This window comes from Python bivittatus, unplaced genomic scaffold (genome assembly GCF_059951505.1).
Source record: "Python bivittatus isolate LINGU-HERP-01145 unplaced genomic scaffold, Pbiv_v1 ctg000220_np1212, whole genome shotgun sequence".
Lineage (NCBI taxonomy): Eukaryota > Metazoa > Chordata > Lepidosauria > Squamata > Pythonidae > Python > Python bivittatus.
The window spans coordinates 39,526,879-39,548,440 of record NW_028277048.1 but is presented as its reverse complement, the minus strand read 5'-3'; the positions used below and the strand labels follow the sequence as shown (position 1 = coordinate 39,548,440).

The window sequence follows — 21,562 nt, the reverse complement described above, 5'->3', positions numbered from 1 at the left end:
CATCAAAATTCAGTCGCTTGGCAGCCCGCCAGCATTTACGACTGCAGGGGCACTTCATCTCCCCCCACCCTCCTATCCCCACCCATCTCTGCCCTTTTGGCCCCCTGCCGCTCTGCCCTTGGTTAAATACAATGTAAAATCAGGTAATCCTAATCCTCCTCTTTCTTTTGGATCTTGGAGAATTTTATATTTAACCCTTGGTTTCTTACCCTGCCATATAAATCTGGATATATCTTTTTCCCATTGCTTAAAAGGTACATCATTTTTCAAAACAGGTATTGTTTGAAATAAAAACATCATTTTTACCACAGAAATTCTTCCAAACAGTGATAATTGTAACTTTTCCCATCTTAACAAATCTTTCTTAATTTCATTCCATACCAACATAATTATTTTGAAATAATGTATAATTCATATTAGTCATGGTGATATCCAGGTATTTTACTTGTTTCTCAATTTGAAAACCGGTTTTTCAATCAGTTCTTTTTGATCTTCCATCTTCATGTTTTTTGTTAACATCTTCATTTTCTCCTTATTAATTTTAAATTAAAACAATATTTTAAAAGATTTTGTATTTAAGTATTTAAAAAAAAAATTAAATGGTGAGTGAGGGAGTATGTTGGCTCTATAGCTTCACTTTTGCAAATTGTAACAATAGCATTTCCCTCCCCACTCCCCTCCCCTCCCTCCCCTCCCCCAGTGTTTTCAGTGGGATCCTGACATCAAAACTAAGACAACATTCACTGCAGTGATGAGAGTGCTATGTCAGTGCAAGGAAGAGGCCAGTCAATCATTTTGCAGGTAATGCTTTAGGGATGGGATGATCTATATCGTAAGGATGACTTATGCAGAACTGAAAAAAAGTGTAAACTTCAAAAATATCACAAATTTTCTATTGGACCTCAACATGGCATTCAACAGAAAGGTCAAGACCCATGGTAACTCAACCTGGCTCCTATAGTAATTCAACCTGGCTCCCCAAACAATCTTTGTAGGTAGAAGTGGTGGGGGTAGGAACCATTATGAGTGAACAGGCCTTTTCTGCCTTTACAGATTTGCATCTTCACCTTCCACTCTATTTCCTTCTTCCCTATGCTAGTGGAAAAGGAGCAATGGCGGAAGATAAAGTACTTATACACAGGCCACACACCTAGGTTCAGAATATGCACCAATGTTGAACCTATTTCAGCATTCATCACTATGTTAATCCTTTTCCTGGATGCTTAATATCTCACTGTCAAATAATATAGAAATTTAAATAAAATTAAAGAGGAACTGACATAGTTTTTTCCAACTAATTTAAACAACCAGAATATAATGCAGTGGTCTGGCATACAATGAAAGCATTTACAAGAGGGTTGGTCATAGGTGAGTAGTAGAGAAAAGAAGGAATACTGAAAAAAGGCCACATATTTTGAAAAAAACCCTCTTATCTACAGAGTAAATCTAAGTCAATTGGTAGCAATAAAGATTATAGGGAATCACTAGCAAATGAGACAGAACTTCAAATTTATTTTAACCTTCAGTATACTGAGTAAAAATATAAATTTTCAAATAAAACTCTTGAGTTACTAGCCTGCAAACTGGAAAAGAAGAAATATAAAATCAGTTTCTGTCTATTAAATCTCCTAATAGAGGTTAATTTATAATACTAAAATAGTTTATGCTTTAAGGAATTCTATGCAGAGAGAGACACTAACAAGAAATTCAAAATTAGAAATTATTTAAATTATCTAATATTATTCAAGAAAATATAGATTTTTTGAATGCCTTGTTTAACTGAGATGACTCTAAGGAATTCATACAAAATTTAAAATCTGGTAAGTCCCAGGTGTTGATGGATTGCCAGGGGAATTCTATAAAACATTTGAAGATATTTTTAGTCAATAATTTTTTTGTTTTTTTAATGATGTTAGGAAATTCTATTGTATAATAACAACATTTGATCATTGTACTATGTACTTTAAGAGGTGTAAATAATAATATAAAAACCAGACCACAGATACCTTCCCCTGTACCTTAGAAATGTTCAAGTTAGGGGAGCAGAGAAAAAAATCTGAACAAATTACAGAAGCAGCAAATCAACAAAAATGAAATAATAAAGAGGTAAGCCCAAGCCTAGGTCTAATTTACAACACTAAATAACAAAATCATGGCTTTTATTATAATTGTTATATTTGCTGTTGACTACTGGAAGGCACTATACAACCAGTTTTGTTGGAACTTGGGAGGCATAGGTAGCCTCCATATCAGGTCTTCGGTATTATATGCTCAACCTGTAGAAACTCCCATTAAGGGGAAATCTTGAGGCCTTTGGTATCAGGCCCAGACAAAATTAAAAGTCATAGCCCTCTAGTTTGAGAGTGTACATGGATAAGAAAAGGAAGGTGTACCTCTATAGCATCTATAAAACCGTATCTACCCATTGCTTTGCTAAACCCAGTCTTCCCACAGCCCTTGTATACACAGCTGAGTCACACCTATAGCTTTGTACTGGGAGACGTTGGGGTAACTTTTGATAGTACTGTCCAGGGCATCTTGCTGTAGTGCTTGAGGGAGGTGGGGGCTGGAGGTGCTGCTCTGTGATGGTTGTGGTCTTATTTGGGAGATTCCACTTGGCCTCCTGGGATATATCTTGTCAATTCTGCATGATTCTATCAAGTTTTCTGTGATAGGAAATCACTTTTCATTTAGGAAAGGATCATTTGGAGCTATTTGTCTTCAGTATGTCGGCAATACTCAGCTTAGAGTTGCTGTAAGGGATTAAGTGTTGAAGAACAAACTGAAATTTAATGCAGACCCAAGAGGGTTTTGCTAATTCTCAGGGCTAGATTTCAGGATTCAGGAGAAATGTCTCTTCTGAATGTGGTTGCCTGCCTCTTAAAATTAGGTTTGCAGTCTCGAGTTCCTCCTCCTGAATAGCCATGTAATGTAAATGACAAGGAGGTCTCTTTTTGGCTTTGCCTATAAATCAATTGCATCATTACCTGGAGGGGAAAGGTCAATTTATGATGACTCATGTGCTGTAACTTCAAGATTGGATTATTGCAGTATCATTTTTCTGTGGCTTTCCTTAAAGATGGTCCAGAAATTGTAACTAAACCAGAATGTAGCAGAGCCTCCCAAAGGTCTGGCATAACCTCCATCTTGAAGTAATTTTTCTAGTTGCTGGTGGCTTTGTGGTACCAATTCAAGGTGATCACAATGGTCTTGGTTAAGCTGAGGACTGCTTGCTCTGACAGAGTCTACCCCACACTTTTAGATCATCAGTGGAACACTGTTGGTGAGTCTTGGCATAGATTCATTGGACAGCTGTGATTAATTCTGGTTTTCCTATGCCAGGGGCTGTGTGGGGGAAGACACTGGCACTGAGGTTAAAGCAAGACCCTCCTTTTGAAGCTAGAGCTCAAAGCAAACTTATTTGCCAAGGCATTTTAATTGTATTTTTGTTGCTTTTATGATATTTCTAGAAGCAGCCCTGAGCCATGATGGGAGTGGGCAGCATACAAATACTCTAAATGAATAAAAACAAATAAACATAGAACAGGGCTTATCTGTGTTACTTCATTGTGAACTCTATAATTAAATACATATAGCTACTTAATGTTTCCCTCTTAAATTCACAGGTTTGGTTTAAGGTCATGCCCAATATGCTTGGGCGATCCTAGAGATCCAGTAAACCTTCCGTGTGATCATGTATATTGTTACGATTGTATCAAACAGTACCTGGTGCTGGGACAGATGTTCTGCCCATATTGCCTGGTCAGTCTGCCAGATGATTACAAACCCACAGTATCTGAGAAGCTCAGGTAAACCTTGTTCCTGTTCCAGCAGGTAATTTTTCTGAGGACTTTCACTGGCTCTGCATTTCTTGGCCTGGACCCTCATGCTATGCAGTGCAAATTCTGTGGTTGACTAGATAAATAATAACTTATCATTTTCTCCACAGCATTGCCATAAAGAAAAATACCCAGTTCCGTAAATTATGCAACAGTTTTTTCATAGACCTGGTTTCTACAATGTGTTTCAAAGGCAATAATCCCCCAGAGAAAGCTGTGATTGAAGAGCTGTTGAATCTGATGTTTGTTCACAAGAAGATTTTGAGAGGTATGATTGTAACATCTATCAATATTGCTCTATCCTAAACGGATGGATTGTGCTGTTTCTCCAGACTGATTTGCATCATATCCTTAGGCCCTGAAAGCTTACATACCAAATCTTTGTCCCCCTTTGATGACGTGGTGGATAAAACTCCTGTAATCCGTTCTGTGGTGTTAAAATTGCTTCTGAAATACAGGTAAGATTTTCAACTGGGATGCATAAATTGGGGCACAGCATTCTACTTCAGAGTTAGCATCACTGTTGCATAGACCATTTTTACTGTCGGCCTCATTAGGGTTCAGACATCACTTTTTAAAACTTAATTGATTCTTCTCCCTGCCCCATGTTGTACAATGGCAGAAATGCATCCTTATGACCATGGGGGTATCTTTCTGTTTCCTGAATTTCATTAAAAACAGTAAAAAATGCCTATATTGCTTGTGAATAAACAGAGGTTTCTCTTGTCATAGCTTCAGTGATGTGAAAGTCTATGTACAAGAACATTTATCACAAGTTGAAGCAAATCGCATCATAGACAAGGAAGATAAAATAGAGCTGTACATGCTATTCATCAATTGCTTTGAGGTAAGTTTTGGGATTTTTTTTAGATTTCTTTTAGAGGGAAACATGGCCAGTGGGGACAGTAAGTTGAGGAGAAAGAGTATTATTGAATGAAAAAAAGTGTGTGCTGCTCTCCTTAAAGGAAAAGGTGTTAATAGCAGTTTTGCCTAAATAATCTCTAGTTGTCCTGTTTCTGCTATATTTTATGGAGGCTACACTATGGCTCCTGTGCACTTTGATTTTCTCAAAAAAAACTGTACGTTGTGTTTAGGTCAAACTATTGAGAGACATGGGAGAGATGCTGTTGTTATGCTATCATTTGAAAATTGTCAATTATCTGCTATAATGTAGTCAAGTCTAGTTCTTAACTGACTTCTATAGATCTAGAGGAAATGGCTGAAAATTAAAAAAACAAAAACAAAGTGAATCGATGTCTTTTTCTATAGTCCGTCCCTTCTCATTTTCCGATTTGGTTTTACATTTACCAAGTTACCAAGTGCTGAATCTAGGATAGTAGAAACAGCTTTTCATGGACCACATAATGCCAACCTACATATATTAGTATTAGCTTAAATAATGTTGTAGATCATTGCAAATGCACATTCTTTATTTATTTTACTAACTGGAGATTATCACCATGTTCCTGGTTTTAACAAACAGAATGATAAATAGTGAGCTGTAGTTTGACTGACTGATTTTTGTTTTTAAATTTTGGAAACGTGGTTTAGTTCTTAAATACCAAGTCCCCTTGTAGTCCTCCTGTTTCTGAAATTTTTATTTTCACCTGGAATTATCACTTAAGAAATCTTTAAGTTAAAGGCATTCCAGGGAACAGTCAGTCTCCATTTCTGCCTGTACACAAAGTTTCTCCCATAAACCTTGGTTATAAGTGCAGAAACTTTATTGTACTTCAGTAATAATTGCAAAGCTTGGGGCACACTTGGGTAGATCGGAGTTGCTAAATCTATATCTACTAGACCTAAAACCTACTCATTCCTCTAATGCATCTACAAAACCAAGGGACAATACTCACCCTTAAGATGGAATACTGTTTTACCCTCTCCATCTGCTTTAATATGAGGACAGTTGAACTTCGGGGTTGGCAATGCCTCTACTGTTCTGTCGCCTGCTCCCAAAGGGTAGACCTAACTCTTTATTTTGTTGAAAATATTCCAGATATTTTTTTAAAAAGGCCACCCCCAAGGAGCTGAGTAATTCAGTAAACTGTCTAAATTCTCAATCCAGCAGTTTCCTTGGTATAAGGTGTTTTTTTTCCCCATACAGAAGACCTACAAATGGCTTAATTTGGAGGCTTTAACTGGTATAAAATAATTTGGAAAATAATAATCAAATTGGAAAGTACTCTTTTCTTTTCAGGATTCAATGTGTGAGAAAACAGGAAATTTCCCCAAGGAAAGCAAAACAAGCTACTTGGCAAAGGATGGTCATTTTCTGGAAAATTATTTTCATCAGTACAATCGCAGCCATCCAGTTTCCCAAGAATTCACCATTGAGTATTTGCAGGGAATTGCCAACATCCGTCTATGCATGGATAGAGCTGCAGAGGTGATCTTTGAACTTCATGAAACTTCAGGCAAGTGGATTACAGCAGCCACATGGAAATGCTAACTTACCAGAAAACTCTCATGAGCAAGTTCTGATCCATTGTATTTATCTTTGGTGTCCTTATTTGAAATAACATGTTTCTGCAGTTGCTTACACTACCACAAGAATGTGTCCTTTTCTTGTAAATACAAAACTTTGCAAGACAAATTCTCTCTGCAAGATACGTTCTTTGCCCTCTTAGAACTGCTGCTTATTAATACAGTAGTGATACTGGGAAATAAATATTAGTTTCCCTTCTTTCTGCAGTTAGTAGTGAAGAAAAAGAAAAGCAACTCCACCTGCAAAAAGTGATGCAGTTCTTCTGTTGTACTCAAAATGACTGGTATAGAATTTACCTTGTTCGAAAACTTACTAACCAGTTTGGGTTGGAGTTCACACAGAAGCTTTTGAATAACCATCGGTATCACTGGGTTTTTCCACCAGAAATAATTGAAGAGCAACAGGTAATTTCGATACATTTCTGTTAACAACTTCTAAATATTTCTGAAAGATGGCTATGAACAGGGGGGGCTAAATGAATGGGTGTTACGAGGAATTTTGTAAAAGGATCTGTGTTTTGCTTACCTTGATTAGATTATCTTGCTGAGAGAGATTAGTGTTAAAATAGAATGGCTGGAGAGGCAACTATCTAAGATGACATTGTCAGGCAGTTCTTCTGAATGAGCAATGGATTCATGTGCCTCCTTACTTTATGGATAACATAAAGTTTAACTTTCAGAAGTAGCATATGCTTCTAGTTGGCCTACTTTCTGAAGAAAGTCTGAGAATCCCACTGACTATGGTAGGGACAAATTGAATGAGTGAATGAATACATACCCTTTTAAGAAGTTTGTTTACTTTGTGTTTTGTGGCCTCAGAGACTCCAGCCTGGTCGCATTGATCGATTCCTGGTTTGTGGCAAGAACTACAAAGCCATGCGTGATGCTGTGGGGGAAGGATTGATAAAATGCCAGACAGAGGGCATTGCAGCAGCTGTGAAGGTAACTCCCTTCTTTCTGAGCAGCGTAGCTCTTCTTGGTTGACATGAAGAGAGGGCCTTCTCTGATTTGGTAACAAGCACAAAGTTCTCAAGGATTTCTTGGATGCTCCATCCATTTCTGATGTCTGTTAACTATGCTGGACTTCAAGAGATTTTTGTTGATACCTCATGGTGTGTTAAAGAGCCTAATGGTGTTCCGGTATTGTTTTCTTAGGTCTTTGCAGAGAGTGTTAGATATCCAGTTTGGAATTCTGGAAGGAAGTTTTACTGTTACTGTTTACATTGAAAATCTGCTCTTCCATCAGGAATAGCTCATAACTGGTTTGAGCCAGTAAACCCCTTTGGAATTTAACTCTCATGGTTGCCATGGGGAGCTTTGCTCACCCCCCCATCTTTCTCACCTCCCAGAGTACTCTCTGTCATTCAAGATTACCTTAGTGTTGTTTTCTGGACACGTTTCCACTAGGCTGTAACCATTCCCTCCTTTTATTTTCTGGGACCCAGAGGCATTCCTGTACATAAAATTGAAGCTCAAGCTGGCACTTTTCATTGCAGTATGCTGACTTGTCAATAACAGCTTTAATTAATAGAATCTGGGGGGAAACACACGGGGAGTAAGAAAGATGCACATAGGATCTGAGCTTTAATCCACTTTGGTCTTATTAGGATCATTGACTCTAATTAACCTGGTACTGGTGCTTTATTTTCTTTCCTGGGTCTTTTTGCAGTGTGCTTTGTATATTGTTTTTTATTTGTGTGGGAGATAGGTCCACTTACAAGGAGAAGCTGAAAATGACAAAAAATAATATAGTCCAGCATACTTGTACTAGTTGGTGGAATAAATTTGACTGCCACCTTGGAACAGAGATTTTGTGCAAATCTATGCCATTTCCATTGCCTGGTTAGCCTTTACATATTTGGTGAGAAACCTTTTACAAAAACAGCTTGGTCCGGCCGCATATAGATCGATCTAAGAACATTTCAACAACTGCGATTTAACACCTCTTTGGAGTTTGGTGTAATAAGGCTGTCTCGTTATGACTTTAAGTTTTATTCTGTGCTCTTAATCATTCCACTATCAGCCAAAGATGGAAGCTCTGCTCCTGATTAACTTGTTTCTTACTTTTAATGGGTTTGGTTATTTGTATCTTTCTCTTCAGGCATATAAAGGCTCCAGATCTGCACTGGCAGGTCATTTTCTCTTGGCTGTCTTCAGAGAGCTCACATCCCTGTATGGATGCAAAGATCCAAATATGCATCCTAAGCAGAAGGTAAATTAGCTTTGATCGTGATCCACAAACGAGTGCTACGTTAGAGGGAAAGGTCCTGCTGATCATAGAAGTGACTGGGGCGGATTAAGTACAGGTTGCTTGTGCATGAAACAGAAAGTGTTACTCTTCTGTTTAATCAGCTCCCCTTACTGACCCTGCCTCTTCTGTCTTTCAATCACGACATGATGGTGACTGAAATGGCAGTTCATACTGCAGTTGTTCTGCTTTCTGGCCAGAATCGAATCCTTGAACCTCTAACCTTGTTTTCTACTCAGAACACTCAAAACAGCAGTTCTGAGCTCAGAACATTTCATAGTCAAACATTTTGCACATCCTGAATGGGTTGTGGTTTCTTTCAGCTGTTTCCATTTGAAATATTTGTGACAAGAGTGTACCTATACACCAAATAAGATTTCCGTACACCTGTTGTGATGTTTTCTGTACTGCTTTTTGTGTTTTATGTTAGTGGATTCATACACTATTCAGAGAACTCTTGGTATTGGTATATTGTAAGTTTCCTAGAATCACTCAAGTAGGCAGAGTACAACTGGTGATAATAAAGTATAATAATGTTGAATAAATGAGTAAATAAATAATAAATAATCATTGTTATGCCATTATGTAAGCCTTTTGAGCCTATGGGAAAATCTTATTTTACCTTTTGTAAAATATTTTTTTATTTTCAGCAATGTGATGTACTTAAAGAATTCATCCAGAACTCCACAGTTCTTCCATCTGAAAAACTGAAGTCATTTGCTGAATCTCTTCTGTTTAATCAGCTCCCCTTACTGACCCTGCCTCTTCTGTCTTTCAATCACGACATGATGGTGACTGAAATGGCAGTTCATACTGCAGTTGTTCTGCTTTCTGGCCAGAATCGAATCCTTGAACCTCTAAGGAATCTGGCATTCTCACCCAATACCATGCAGGTAAGGAAGTTCATGCTGGACTTTCCTGTAGACTTCAGTTAGTTCTTTAACTTATTTTAAAAAATGATTTGATTTGTATCCTGCCTCTCCGTTAACTTGAATATTCAAGAAGGTTAACAACTACTAAAATATGTAATACAGATTTTTAAAAAATACAGAAACAAACTGATGAAATTAACAAATGAGAAATAAAGGCCTAGAGAAAGCAGTTCTAAAGGTAGAGAAAGTGGGTATCAAATACTCCATAACTTGGGAGTGGTCTCTTGCATGTTTTAACAACTGGATGCATCCATCATGGGAGAGGCTGTCCTTCAGATAACCACACTGTAGGCCATCTAAAGTATTAAATATAAACACTAACAGCTTAAATTATGCCCAGGAAACAACTGGTATAGGCATCATGGAATTGCAGGATCACTTACTGGTTAATAAAGTAAGCACTGCATAGCACAGCAGTTAAAGCTTTCAGATGTTCTTCAGAGGTAATGCTGGGCAAACTAGCTTGTTTGCTAGTTTCTCCTTCTGTTTATACCTTTGCAATTTAGAGATATTTCTCAGTGTTTCCTTCTTTTTAATTATATGAGAAAATAAGTTCGCAGCAGACAGGTCAGTCATAAAGAAATCTACCACTGTGTATTATCTATTGCCACCTTGATCCTCTTTTTCCATTTCTCCCTTTTACTAGCATGCTTTTCTGCCAACCATGCCAGAAGACATGTTAGCTCAAGCTGTGAAGTGGGAGGGAATGGCAAGATTCTATTGGTATAGTAAGTATCATCCTTTTGGGTGTATGATGGGAAAGTCATGGCGGACATATTCAAATAAATTTAGCTACTTTCCAATATCATATTTCCACAAGTCATAGAGATACTAGTAGTATCCATTTTGATCATGGTCCTCAAATGTATTAGCCATGTGACCTACATGTTGAGTTTTTAAAAAATGTCATAGGATCATAACAAAATAGATATGGTGTATATGTGTGTGGTGGGAAGAGGGGGGGACTGTTGTCAAAATCATGGCTGTGAGGAGTCTGGCTAGTCATAAAAGACCACTCCATAGAAGGGCAAGCTAAAGAGCCTAAAATGCAAATTAAACCTAAATGCAAGATAAAGGTGTTATTTGAACTCCAAAACACATCTCCTTGTTTGAACCCAACTTTCCTCTCTCTAAATGAAAATTAACCATCTCTGCCATGCACACAACTCCTCCCCATTTCCCCACTTAATCAATATCTTTGTCACTAATTTTTCTATGTAGGGTTGCGCCCTCCCCTACATCCTTCTGTCTTTTGAATATATACACCAGGCAACTTTTTTTTCTCTTATACCAAGCAACGTTACCAAGTCTAGCAGTGGTTTCTAGCTTCTCTATGGGAACGTAGAACCCAAGGAGGAGCTTGCAAACAGTGACAACAGTTAAGAGCATGGCATTTTGTAGATGAAGGGGAGGTGTCTATAGATTCAGTGGTACCCTTATTGTTCTACCTGCCAATTTAAGCCATTTGGCATGAAATCAGGGGTGTCAGTTTGTGATACTTCAAAGAATCTCACAGAGGAAAACAACTTGCAGGAATAGGAAATATTTGTAATGGTGTTTACAAATAATCCTGCCCCAGTGATGGCATGCAACAAGAGCACAAATATTTTCCAATTATACTTATCAAGGTCATGTAACAGATGCAGGGATAATCTGCAGAACTGCACGATCCTCCTCTGAAAGCAACCAGAGAGTGCTGATTTTCGAAGGAATTTTAATCAGGCAATGAATTAGAGTTGGTTGTTAGAGTGGCTACACCTTTCTTTCATTTAGAAGGATGTTGTTCTGCTGAGATGCAGTTTTAGCTGGAGAAAAGTAGAAAAACACTGGGAAAGATTATGCTTTTAGTCTTGTTGCTAAGTTGATGTTCGTTTATCAGTTATACTTGACTTCTACAGCACAGCTGTAGACTGTTTCCCGTGCCGAATAGTTCTTCTGTTTCTTCCTAAGAAATAAATACTAAAGCCTGAACAGATTTTCTACACAGGTAGCAGCTAATATGCAGCTTTCATGTTTACTTCTGTTTCATATGGTAGGTATTGCTGTTTTTGAAGACTTGAAAACCAAACTATTCAATATTATACTTGAATAGTCAATAATACTTGAGAGTCTCCCAGTCCATTTTCTGGTATTTGGTTACGGGATGCATGACATGACATTTGCTTCTTGAATGTCTTTGTTTTGTTTTGTTTTCCTTTTACAATGTCATTAGCTTTTTGAGGTTAGATTATGAATCTTGAGAATAATTCAGAATTCTCTTTGTTCCATTCCTGGTACCATTGCACTGACTTACTTTTGTTTTTCTTTATTCAACCAGTGTGTCCAAATGGTCATCCCTGCATTATTGGAGAGGTAAGAAATTCCACTGGGGTGTGAGAGTGTGTGTGTGTGTGTTATGTCTGTTTTGTAGTAAATTTCTTTAAATGCATTATTTGGTATAATTTGCTTAACATTTAAGTTTCTCTCGATATTATATGTTCCTTAAGGCACCATTTCCTCAGCTAATTAATTCAAAATTGTTACCTTGATAATAATGTAAGATGGATATTCTATTCACATGCCAATTGGGCTTACTGGAACAATGAAGAACTACTTTTGTTCTCTGTTTTTAATATTTGCTGTCTTCTTTTTTCCAGTGTGGTAGACCTATGGAACATGGTCGTTGTGTTGATTGTGGTGCTCAAATTGGAGGTGTTAACCACATGCCAATACCAAACTTCCAAAAAGCAAGGTTTGAATTTCAGTTTCTTGGAATTCTGAATGGAAATTTTATTGATGAAAAGATCAGGCACCATGATTTGGGTACACATGTAGTTTCCATGCCTGGCAGCTAGTATGATCCAGTCCACACATGCCCTTCGCTGCAAGAGATTGAGTATCACCTACGCACTCCTAATGGCAGTCTTTATTCTGAGTAGCTGTAGCTAATTGTGATCCCAGTAGATCTACTGTCCTGGTCTCTTTGATCTGGAGTCAGTTCATTAGTATTTACAATGTGATAAACCTAGCATGCAAAGGTATAGACATAAATACAGTCTTGAGTTCAAAAGAAAGAGTGTTCCTACTGCTAGACAAAGTTCACAAGGAAGGCAATGTTTATCAAACAAGGTTGAGATTTCTGAGACTTCACAGAACGGGCTTGATATACTAAGAGCTAACGATAGAGCAGGTTGGAGTATGAGCCTACAACCATTGGCTGTCATCAAGAGTTCTTCCAAATGGTGGTCTCTGTGAATCACATACATGGGTTGCATGCTGACAGAGAGCCCTTACAGAATCTTCTACAGCTTAGAGATTTGGTGGGAATCTTTGCTGTTTGACTGCCACAGTAATAACAGAGTCATTCTCTGAGCTCTTTGTCAGTCCTTTTGAAATTATTTGTCCTGTGGTAGATTCTTCTAAAAACACCACGTTTACCAAACATGCTTGTCACAATTGCTCAGCCTATTTGGGAGCCACTGTTTGGGAGCAATAATTAAGAGCTGCAGACCCTAAGGCTGCTGTAGCCTCTTCACCTACATCTTTCTTCTGGGTCTGAGAATTTTGTCTGGGGTCTTCACATCTTGTCTCAAGCACATCCAGCTCCAAGGTTCTGCCACATTGCTGCCAGCACTTGAAAATCACTTGATAAATGACCAAAGATTTTTAAAAGGTCCATCCCACTTTGTCCCAATCAGAGCAAAAATCGGGTAGAGGTGCAGGCAATGTATATCTCCCTTCTTCTTGAAATCCACCCACTAGTTTCTTTCTCAAGAAGAATATACTACCTTGAGTACCCCCATAAATTGGATGCTTTGAAAACCCAAACCGAGCTTCATTCTCTAGTGAGGCATGTGTTGTGATATTCTGCCCTGCTTCTGTTCTTAGTGAAACCTTACCATCCTGTAAGTTCAATCCGCATTCCTTTGGAGAGCTATAATGTACAGGAGGTTGTACTTTTACTTGCTGAATTGTTCATGGTTTGGAATCCAGTAGTTGCTTATTTGGACAGTTCTGAGTGTTATCTTAAGGCTTTTTCTGTTGTTATAAGCATGATGGGGGCATTCAAGACTGAGTTGTGGTCTCATACTACTTGAATGAATTAGTTACTAAATCAGGTGCCCGTAGATGGCATCAGAATTCTTTCTTCTATAGTTGGTATCCATCCTCCCAGCAAAATCTATTTTATTTTACTTGACTACTTGTTGCACTATTATTCTTCATCTTAATTTTTTCTCCTGTACCCCTCTATTTTTTCTATTGGTTTTTCCCCCCTGCAGCTTGCCCCGTGCCTTCTCCATAAGTGGACTGATTATGAGTTGCAACTGTGTCTTTCTCTTCCTCCTGAAATTTATCTGTGCCTGTCTATTCTGCTCCCTCATGAACCATCCTGTCCTCTTACGAAGCACAGAATGTTTAAGATGCTTGCTAGGATTATTTCAGCATAACGTATTTAATTTTGTGTGTACATAACGTATTTAATTTTGTTTGCAACAATACCTTAATGAAAACAAATACTGTTATAACTTTCTGTGCATTACATAATATACGTATCCCATTTTGTATGGTAAATATTTTATGTTATAATTCCCAGTATTTGGAAATCATTGTAAAAAATAGGAAAAATGTGCAAGTTTTCCTGTGTGATATCTGTGCAGGGATATTTCGGACAGGACACAAACAGGCCACATACTTGGAGATCCTAGGAAAAGGGGTCCTGTGATCACATCTGAGAGGGCGTTATCTCCAGCTGTCGTAATTCTGATTCGCTTGCTCACTCATTTGTCATTGCTTCTGGGAGCCTCAAATGATACTCAGGTATTTTCTTTTGAATGAAAATTACAATTTATATGCTTCTTTCTGAAATGTGTTGTAGTACAGGAATAGACAATGACTTATCTAAAATGTTATTACTTGAAAAATCAAGTTTTCTCAATACTATGCAAAGAAACTAATAACAGGTGCTAAGGATACATGGCCATAATAGTAGTCATATTATGGTTAGTAATTATGAAGTAGCAACTTCATTAAAGTGTTATAACTACAATTATGTGTTTAATGATCATGGAGCATAAGATGCCCTGGATAGTGCCACTGTTCCATGTATGCTTCAAAGTTGCCAGGAAGCAAAATGGAGAGCATGTTGTGGTTCTTCTAGATGAGTGTTTTTCATACTTGGCAATCTTAAGATGTGTAGACTTCAACTTGCAGAATTCCCCAGCCAGCATGCTTTAAGTTGCCAAGTTTGAAAAACAGTGTTCTAGATGGAGTCTTGTAGTTTCCTTTCCCTTAAATATTCATACTTCGCTTCTCCCACACTCACTGTGCTTCTGAAAGTAGCTTGCATATTACCACCTTACACTAGAATTAGCTGCAAATGTGATTTACTCAATCAAATAGGAAGATTATCAGATGGGTCTAGAGTTAGTTATTCCATGACTTGCACTCTTGGGAAATAGTGTGGAGGAATGCAACCTGAAATGTCTGGGGTGTTTTTGTTTTTAATATGAGTGCTCATTGCCTGTAGAGAAATATTACTGATATTTTTTAATAATACATTGAGATTAAAGTAATCTGCATTCCAGAATTGAGTGAAAAATTGAGTGATTATTAACATGCTTCATGAGAACCAATATGATATTGTGGTTAAGAAGTTGGACTGGCACTGGAAAAACTCAAGCTTAAGTCCACCTTCCGCCATAGAGCTCATTGGGTGATTCTCCTTCACTCCAACCTAGCTTACAGGGTTGTTATTGCAGGAAAAATGGAAGGAGGGAGCAGAGTATATGCCGCTTTGAGCTCTTGATGGAAAGGTGGGATAGAAATCTAACAAATCGATAGGTTGAAAGAATAAAGCTTGATTGTGGTAGTAGAAAATTAAATTTAAGAGAATTATGGGTTCCCCTTATATTGTAGTGATTAATTTGTTTATCTTCATGTTAAAGGAAAATTAAAAAAAAAATTTAAGTAGCTAGCTTTGTGATTAAATGTTCCTTCATACATCACATGGACAAGAATTCTGAATAGTAGGTTCTGTTGTTCAGTCTCTCCTGCAGATCATAAAGCCAAAGGTTCAGGATCCAGTAAGCTTCTTGCGGCTCCATATTCATAAGGACTTAGAGCAGCTGATGAATACTCTTGGGAAGAGTGCTGATGAAACCATTAATGTCATCCATCTCATTCTGTGTAGCCTTTTCAAGGACCAGCATGCAGGACAATGTAAGGAGAGCAGCGTGCTAAACGTTGCTTACCTTTCAAGACACAAGAATCGCAGCACATGTTTTGGCAGTATATTTCAAAGGAACTGGGAGGACCAGTGGCCATGAAATTAGACTAAAAGAAGGCTATATTTTACCCATGAGAAAACACTGACATCTGTCAATGAGTGGTTGGCATACCTGGCTTTTAGTCTGATTTCACGGTCACACTCATTTTCATTAAGGAATTTACATGGGTTAGATAACTTACGTCTTTCCAAAAAGTCCCTGATTGTATTTTTAACAATTTTGTGTGCCTTCTTCGTTATCCTGCGTAATACTACAGGATAGTGCTTGTGATAATATGCAAAGGTTAGTGGGGAAAAATAATGGCTTGTCAAACTGACCCACCAAGGTTTTCTGTGGAGTTCTTTTTACAACACAGTTATTTGCAGTGTTCATTTTATTAAATGAACTACTACTAAATTGCATGTGGCTTCTTATATAAGTTTGAAGAAATCACTTCTGCATCTGTAAGTCAACTGTACATTGAAATGCTTCACTGTGGAAAGAATATGGAGTCCATACAGAACTCTTCATATTATTCTGTTGTTACAGTAGCAATGTAAGGAAGAAAACTGGTTATTTTCTTTCAGAAGCTAAGGTATGCAAAAAAAAAAAAAATCTAGGAGTTTCTTTCTGAATCAAAGAACCAAAATAACTGGATAGTTGGGGGCAGAATAAATGCAATAAATTTTTTGCAGGGCCAGTGCATTTTGACAGTCAGCTTTCCACAAAAGAAAAGCGAAACAATTGGGAAGAAAATGTTGCACACATCATTATTCTACCTGAACTAAAGGTAAAAAAAAGAGAAAAAAATGTGCCCAAACAGTACATTGGCTAGCCATAACTATAAAGTAGTACAACTATAAAGTATTTATTGTGAAACTTTATATGTAACTGTTTCTTCGTGTAATAACATTTCTATCTGAATAAGTACAGGAGGTTCTTGACTTACAACCATTCATTTAGCAACCGTTTGAAGTTACAATGGCACAAAAAGTGACTTAAACCAGCCCTTGCACTTATGACCATCCCAGTGTCCCTCGCGGTCAGGTGATCAAAATTTGGGCACTTGGCAACCGGCAGGTATTTACGACGGTTGCAGTGTCCCAGAGTCACGTGATCGCCATTTGCAACCTTCCCAGCTGGCTTCTGATAAGCAAAATTAATGGGAAACCACGTGATTCTTTTAACGACCACATGATTTGCTTAACGACTGCGGTAATTCACTTAACAACCACTGCAAAAAATGTTGTAAAATCAGGTGTGGTCATGTGATGCCTTTCTTAATGACTGCATTGCTTAATGACAACTTTTCTGGTCCCCATTATGGGTCAAGGACTACCTGCAAGTGAGAAATTATGTGAGAGCTACATTCAGATAAAGAATTATAAGCAACAATATTCACTAATTTTAGAAGGGATTTCTAGCTTGCTGCTAACAAGCCAGGCTGAACTTTAAATTAAAGTAGGTTTTATATGCTCCATAATGTATAAACAATGATACTGGGCAAACCATGGGTTAAATATAAGAAAAACAGTATGTGTTCTTTTTCTGTGCTGTAAACACAAAGTGCTTTGGTAATACTATCTTGGGTCCATAAATCAAATTAATGGAAGGCTATTAGTTGGGCCTGTATCAGTGCTGTATTGGCAGTATGTAACACCAGTTGCTAGAAAACAGGAGATTGCTGTTATCTTCTTGTCTTCTTGTGGGCTTCCCACCAAATTCTGGATGGTAACAGTAATCTTTGTTCTTTAGGCTATTTTGCCATTAAATCCTGAAATAAACACTGATATCAGTGGACTGAAAGAAGCAAGGTACTAAATAGTTCTGTTTAATGAATTAAGTATGCTTGTGAGGTTCTGCTCCTTAGTTGAATGTACTTGCCTGTTGAAGGGAGTAGGTTGGCATACCCTCCACTGTACCCTCCTTCCAATCCTATACTTTAGAATGAATACAAACGGCCTTGCATAGTCAAGCTCAGCCTCCCCATGGTAACCCTAGTGCTTCCAGAAATTACATAGAGCTGTGTTCCAGATTACAACAGACATGGAAGATACTGAGGCAGCTTTTGTATATCTACCTTACCTGAGTTTTAGTTTCTTGGCTTAATGCTAGAATTGTAGGAAAAGCTGACTTTTTATATAGATCTTATTCAGAATGGAGGCCTATGGGACACATTTCAAAACTTGTCCACATTCTACCTTTTTTTTTTTTTTTTTACTAGAACTTTTAAGAAATGATCATTTGGCTTTTGAAAGTGCAGTATATTTGAATTAAGAGAATTACCAAGGCCAGTCACTCAAGTTACCATTACAGCTGTACAGATTCCTGGGTTAATTCTGCAATTCTGATATTGCTTTAAAAGAGTTGTTTTTATGTATTCTGTTTTTATGATGCCTCTCACACATTTACCATGTTTTCTAAGCAGCATTTGGATAAAACGCTTCTGGACTTGAATAAACAAATCAGTGAAGATGAAAGACTTTCTTCCAACCCTGTAGTGAAAATTATTTATGGGGACCCTGCAGTCTTTCTATCCCATCTTCCTAAGGACAGTGCTATGCACTCCTCTCGGATATGGAGCTGCAGGAAGAGGATATCAGTTGAGTACCTGGCCCATATTGTCCAACAGAAGGGTGGCAAGGACACTGTGCCCGTCTTGTGGAAATTTTTGCAAAAGGTGAGCATGCCAATAGCTTTACCAGTGATCATGTCCTGGGATTTGTGAAACAGAAAATATGCAGAGCCAGAACCTAGTTGCCAGCTGTTTGTCCTAATTAATTGTCCAATCCAAAAACTTGCCTTCTCTTTTTGTCTTAGTTTTATTAATGTAACCACTTTGATCTAAGAGCAGAAATTCTTTTGTCAGCTGCTTGTCAAAAGCTGAGCTACATCAGTACACATCAAACCACGCAGAAACTTTGAAATATTAACAGCACAGACGCAACATAAGGAAGCTTTGTGTTGGTGTTTCTATAGCACTGTCATCCAGAGACCCAAATCTGTTCTAAACTTTGAAGGTGCTGAGTGCTGTCGGATTTAGATCAGACTAGCTTTTTATTCATGCTTGCACATGGGAAATTAAATGGTAAAACTTAATGACAAGGGACAAATACACAGTAACTTGATCATTTAGTCTGTAATCCACCTGCCTTCTGGATCATCCTTTTGATCAAGTGTTGACTGCATAGAAATCAGCTGCTTTCACCCTTGCAGTGGGAATGGGCAATAATAAACTAAATCACAGAATCACTTCTCTTAAGTGGGATGTGGCGGGGGAGAAATTATGGTTGTCTTATTTTTGATTAAAAGAAAAAAAATGACATAAATGTTAAGTGCATGTGAATATCTGTTGTGTGCTGTCAAACATACAGTACAAAACGAATTTGCAATCTTGGCTACTACCTTTCAGTTAAAAGAAAGAAAGACAATGTCTTACTGGGTCCAGCCCTTTTCTGGAAGTGGGGATTACTGCCCTGAAATAGTTAACTGCTTGTGGATGTGGTGGGAGACTCCACATCACCTCTATTCTCCACATCACCTCTATGATTTAGTTTATTATTGCCCATTCCCACTGCAAGGGTGAAAGCAGCTGATTTCTATGGAGTCAACACTTGATCAAAAGGATGATCCAGAAGGCAGGTGGATTACAGACTAAATGATCAAGTTACTGTGTATTTGTCCCTTGTCATTAAGTTTTACCATTTAATTTCCCATGTGCAAGCATCCACCTCTATCCACCTCCACATCCACATCTGCCTGTTAAGGAAAAAAAAAATCTCCCTTCAAAAAGAAAATATTTTCCACCACTATCAGGAAAAAGCACAAAAATTTGCTCTGAATACTTCTGAATAATGTAGGAATAAAGATAAGATAATCAAAAATAATTCAAAGGACTTCATAAAAGATAACCAAATTTGAAATAAAATAATTTAGAAAATGTAATATGTTTAGTTACTTCTATAATAACTATGTGGCTGAGAGAATGATGAACTGGTTGGATATGTGCTGGTCCCTATTTAAATCGTAAGTCCAACTTACCTCCCAGTTCTTTACTGAATTTTACACCAAGTCCCTTCTCTTTTTATTTCCTGATTGATTATCATTCCTGGCTAAATTATCTGACCAAGGAGAGACAGATTTCATGCAGGGTTCTGATAGAGCAGGTGAACATCTTTAGAGGAACAATAGTATATGCACATAGGAACAGTTTTCTCGTCTCAACACTGCTTCACCAGAGGTTCTTTGATCCTGCCTATTTGGACCTTATTTCAGCTTGCTTGTCCCCAAACCCCACTCATTCAATTAATGGTACTGTCAGTAATTAAAGTTCTTTCCCTTTCAAGCTGTTCCCTAGCTTCTGTTTTCACTTCTTTCTCAGGGTTCACCCAAGACCAGTGACTGATCAGAAGCCTTCTGGTTGATTCTCCTAATTTTTTCCTTATGTTCTAATGGGCTCGTTCTCTTACATTCTGTTTTCCCTTCAAACCAGCACTCAGCTGGTGTGTATACAAGCAGAATGAGTTCTGGGTCTAGTGCCCACTCTAATTTTTGCTAGTCGGGGATCTCTTCCCGTTGGATGAAAATACTTAGGTTTGGATCCCATTAATTTTTGTTTCATGATGCCTGAAAAGTACCTGAATGCTCAACACCATCTTTGCCTTAACTGAGAGCCAAATTAAACATTACCATAATTCTCAACTGTAACGTCTCACACAAAAAAGTACTATGCCATGTACCAGAACTGAAATCTCCATGGCCACTACGTAGGAGGATAAATAAGTAATATCTGCTCAGAAGTCATTTGGGTCCCACTTAAGGTTAAGGCACATAGAATCTGAAATTGAAGTGTAGGTTTTTGGAGATAAATTCAATAATTGTACAGTGGAACCTCGGGTTACGAACGCTTCTGTTAACGAACGTTTCGGGTTACGACCAGCTCCGGCTGCAGAAATTTGCTTCGGTTTGCAAACTCCGCCTTGGGTTACGAACAGGATCCGCAGCCATTTTCCCTCCCGTGACACGGTCCGCGGCCATTTTCCCACCTGTGACACGTGGTCTGCGGCCATTTTCCGCCCTGACACGTGGTCCGCGGCCATTTTCCCGCCCGTGACACGTGGTCCGCGGCCATTTTCCCGCCCATGACACGTGGTCCGTGGCCATTTTTCCACCCCTGACACGTGGTCCGCAGCCATTTTCCACCCGTGACACGTGGTCATAGGGAGGGGGACTCTCCCTCCAAGCCATAGCCACCTCCCTGTCCTCCACGCCAGAACGGATTAACAGTAATTACACTGAACCTTATGGGAAAATTTGCTTCGGGTCGCGACCAATTCGGGTTGCAACCAGAGTCACGGAATGAATTAAGTTCGTAAACCAAGGTACCACTGTAATTATTTTTAATATGTGAACGTTCTTAGCAATTGAATTACGTGGGTGGAAGCATACTGTTTGTTTCATGGAGTAGCGCCATGGTATTCTACTCTCTGCCAACATCCGTATAAGAAATAATAATATTTGTACATTAAGGTAGTATCAGTACAAAAATAACTCTGCCTCAGCATTAGATCTATTCACAAACATTGCACATACTCCAGTACCCATCTCAGTGGTGTCCAAACCCATGCAGAGTTCAGAAAGCTTCTGTAACCACTTGTTCTCAACCACATTGAAGGACAGTGTGCGTCTTCTTCTGGCTAAGAAGAACTTCCAGTTTAAAAGCAAGTATTGCTTTGGTATTTGCTTTAATGAAGTGTAAGAGTGAGCAAGTTCATTTCTGAAGTGTTACATTTGTTGATGATGCTGTAGCTA

The 21,562-nt window shown here is 38.2% G+C and overlaps 1 protein-coding gene across 1 annotated transcript in view; it reads left to right on the top strand.

Annotated features, from left to right (window-relative positions):
- RNF213 (ring finger protein 213) overlaps nucleotides 1–21,562 on the top strand; it is a 98,965-nt gene that overhangs the window by 68,456 nt on the left and 8,947 nt on the right. The window contains exons 43-59 of the mRNA XM_088138383.1: nucleotides 701–801; nucleotides 3,627–3,809; nucleotides 3,950–4,107; nucleotides 4,195–4,297; nucleotides 4,572–4,686; nucleotides 6,040–6,256; nucleotides 6,535–6,731; nucleotides 7,146–7,268; nucleotides 8,428–8,538; nucleotides 9,225–9,467; nucleotides 10,153–10,234; nucleotides 11,824–11,858; nucleotides 12,143–12,237; nucleotides 14,144–14,303; nucleotides 15,530–15,704; nucleotides 16,447–16,541; nucleotides 18,180–18,431. Of these exons, the coding sequence (XP_087994509.1) occupies nucleotides 701–801; nucleotides 3,627–3,809; nucleotides 3,950–4,107; nucleotides 4,195–4,297; nucleotides 4,572–4,686; nucleotides 6,040–6,256; nucleotides 6,535–6,731; nucleotides 7,146–7,268; nucleotides 8,428–8,538; nucleotides 9,225–9,467; nucleotides 10,153–10,234; nucleotides 11,824–11,858; nucleotides 12,143–12,237; nucleotides 14,144–14,303; nucleotides 15,530–15,704; nucleotides 16,447–16,541; nucleotides 18,180–18,431 (2,445 nt within the window). The remainder of the gene's footprint in view (nucleotides 1–700; nucleotides 802–3,626; nucleotides 3,810–3,949; nucleotides 4,108–4,194; nucleotides 4,298–4,571; nucleotides 4,687–6,039; nucleotides 6,257–6,534; nucleotides 6,732–7,145; nucleotides 7,269–8,427; nucleotides 8,539–9,224; nucleotides 9,468–10,152; nucleotides 10,235–11,823; nucleotides 11,859–12,142; nucleotides 12,238–14,143; nucleotides 14,304–15,529; nucleotides 15,705–16,446; nucleotides 16,542–18,179; nucleotides 18,432–21,562) is intronic.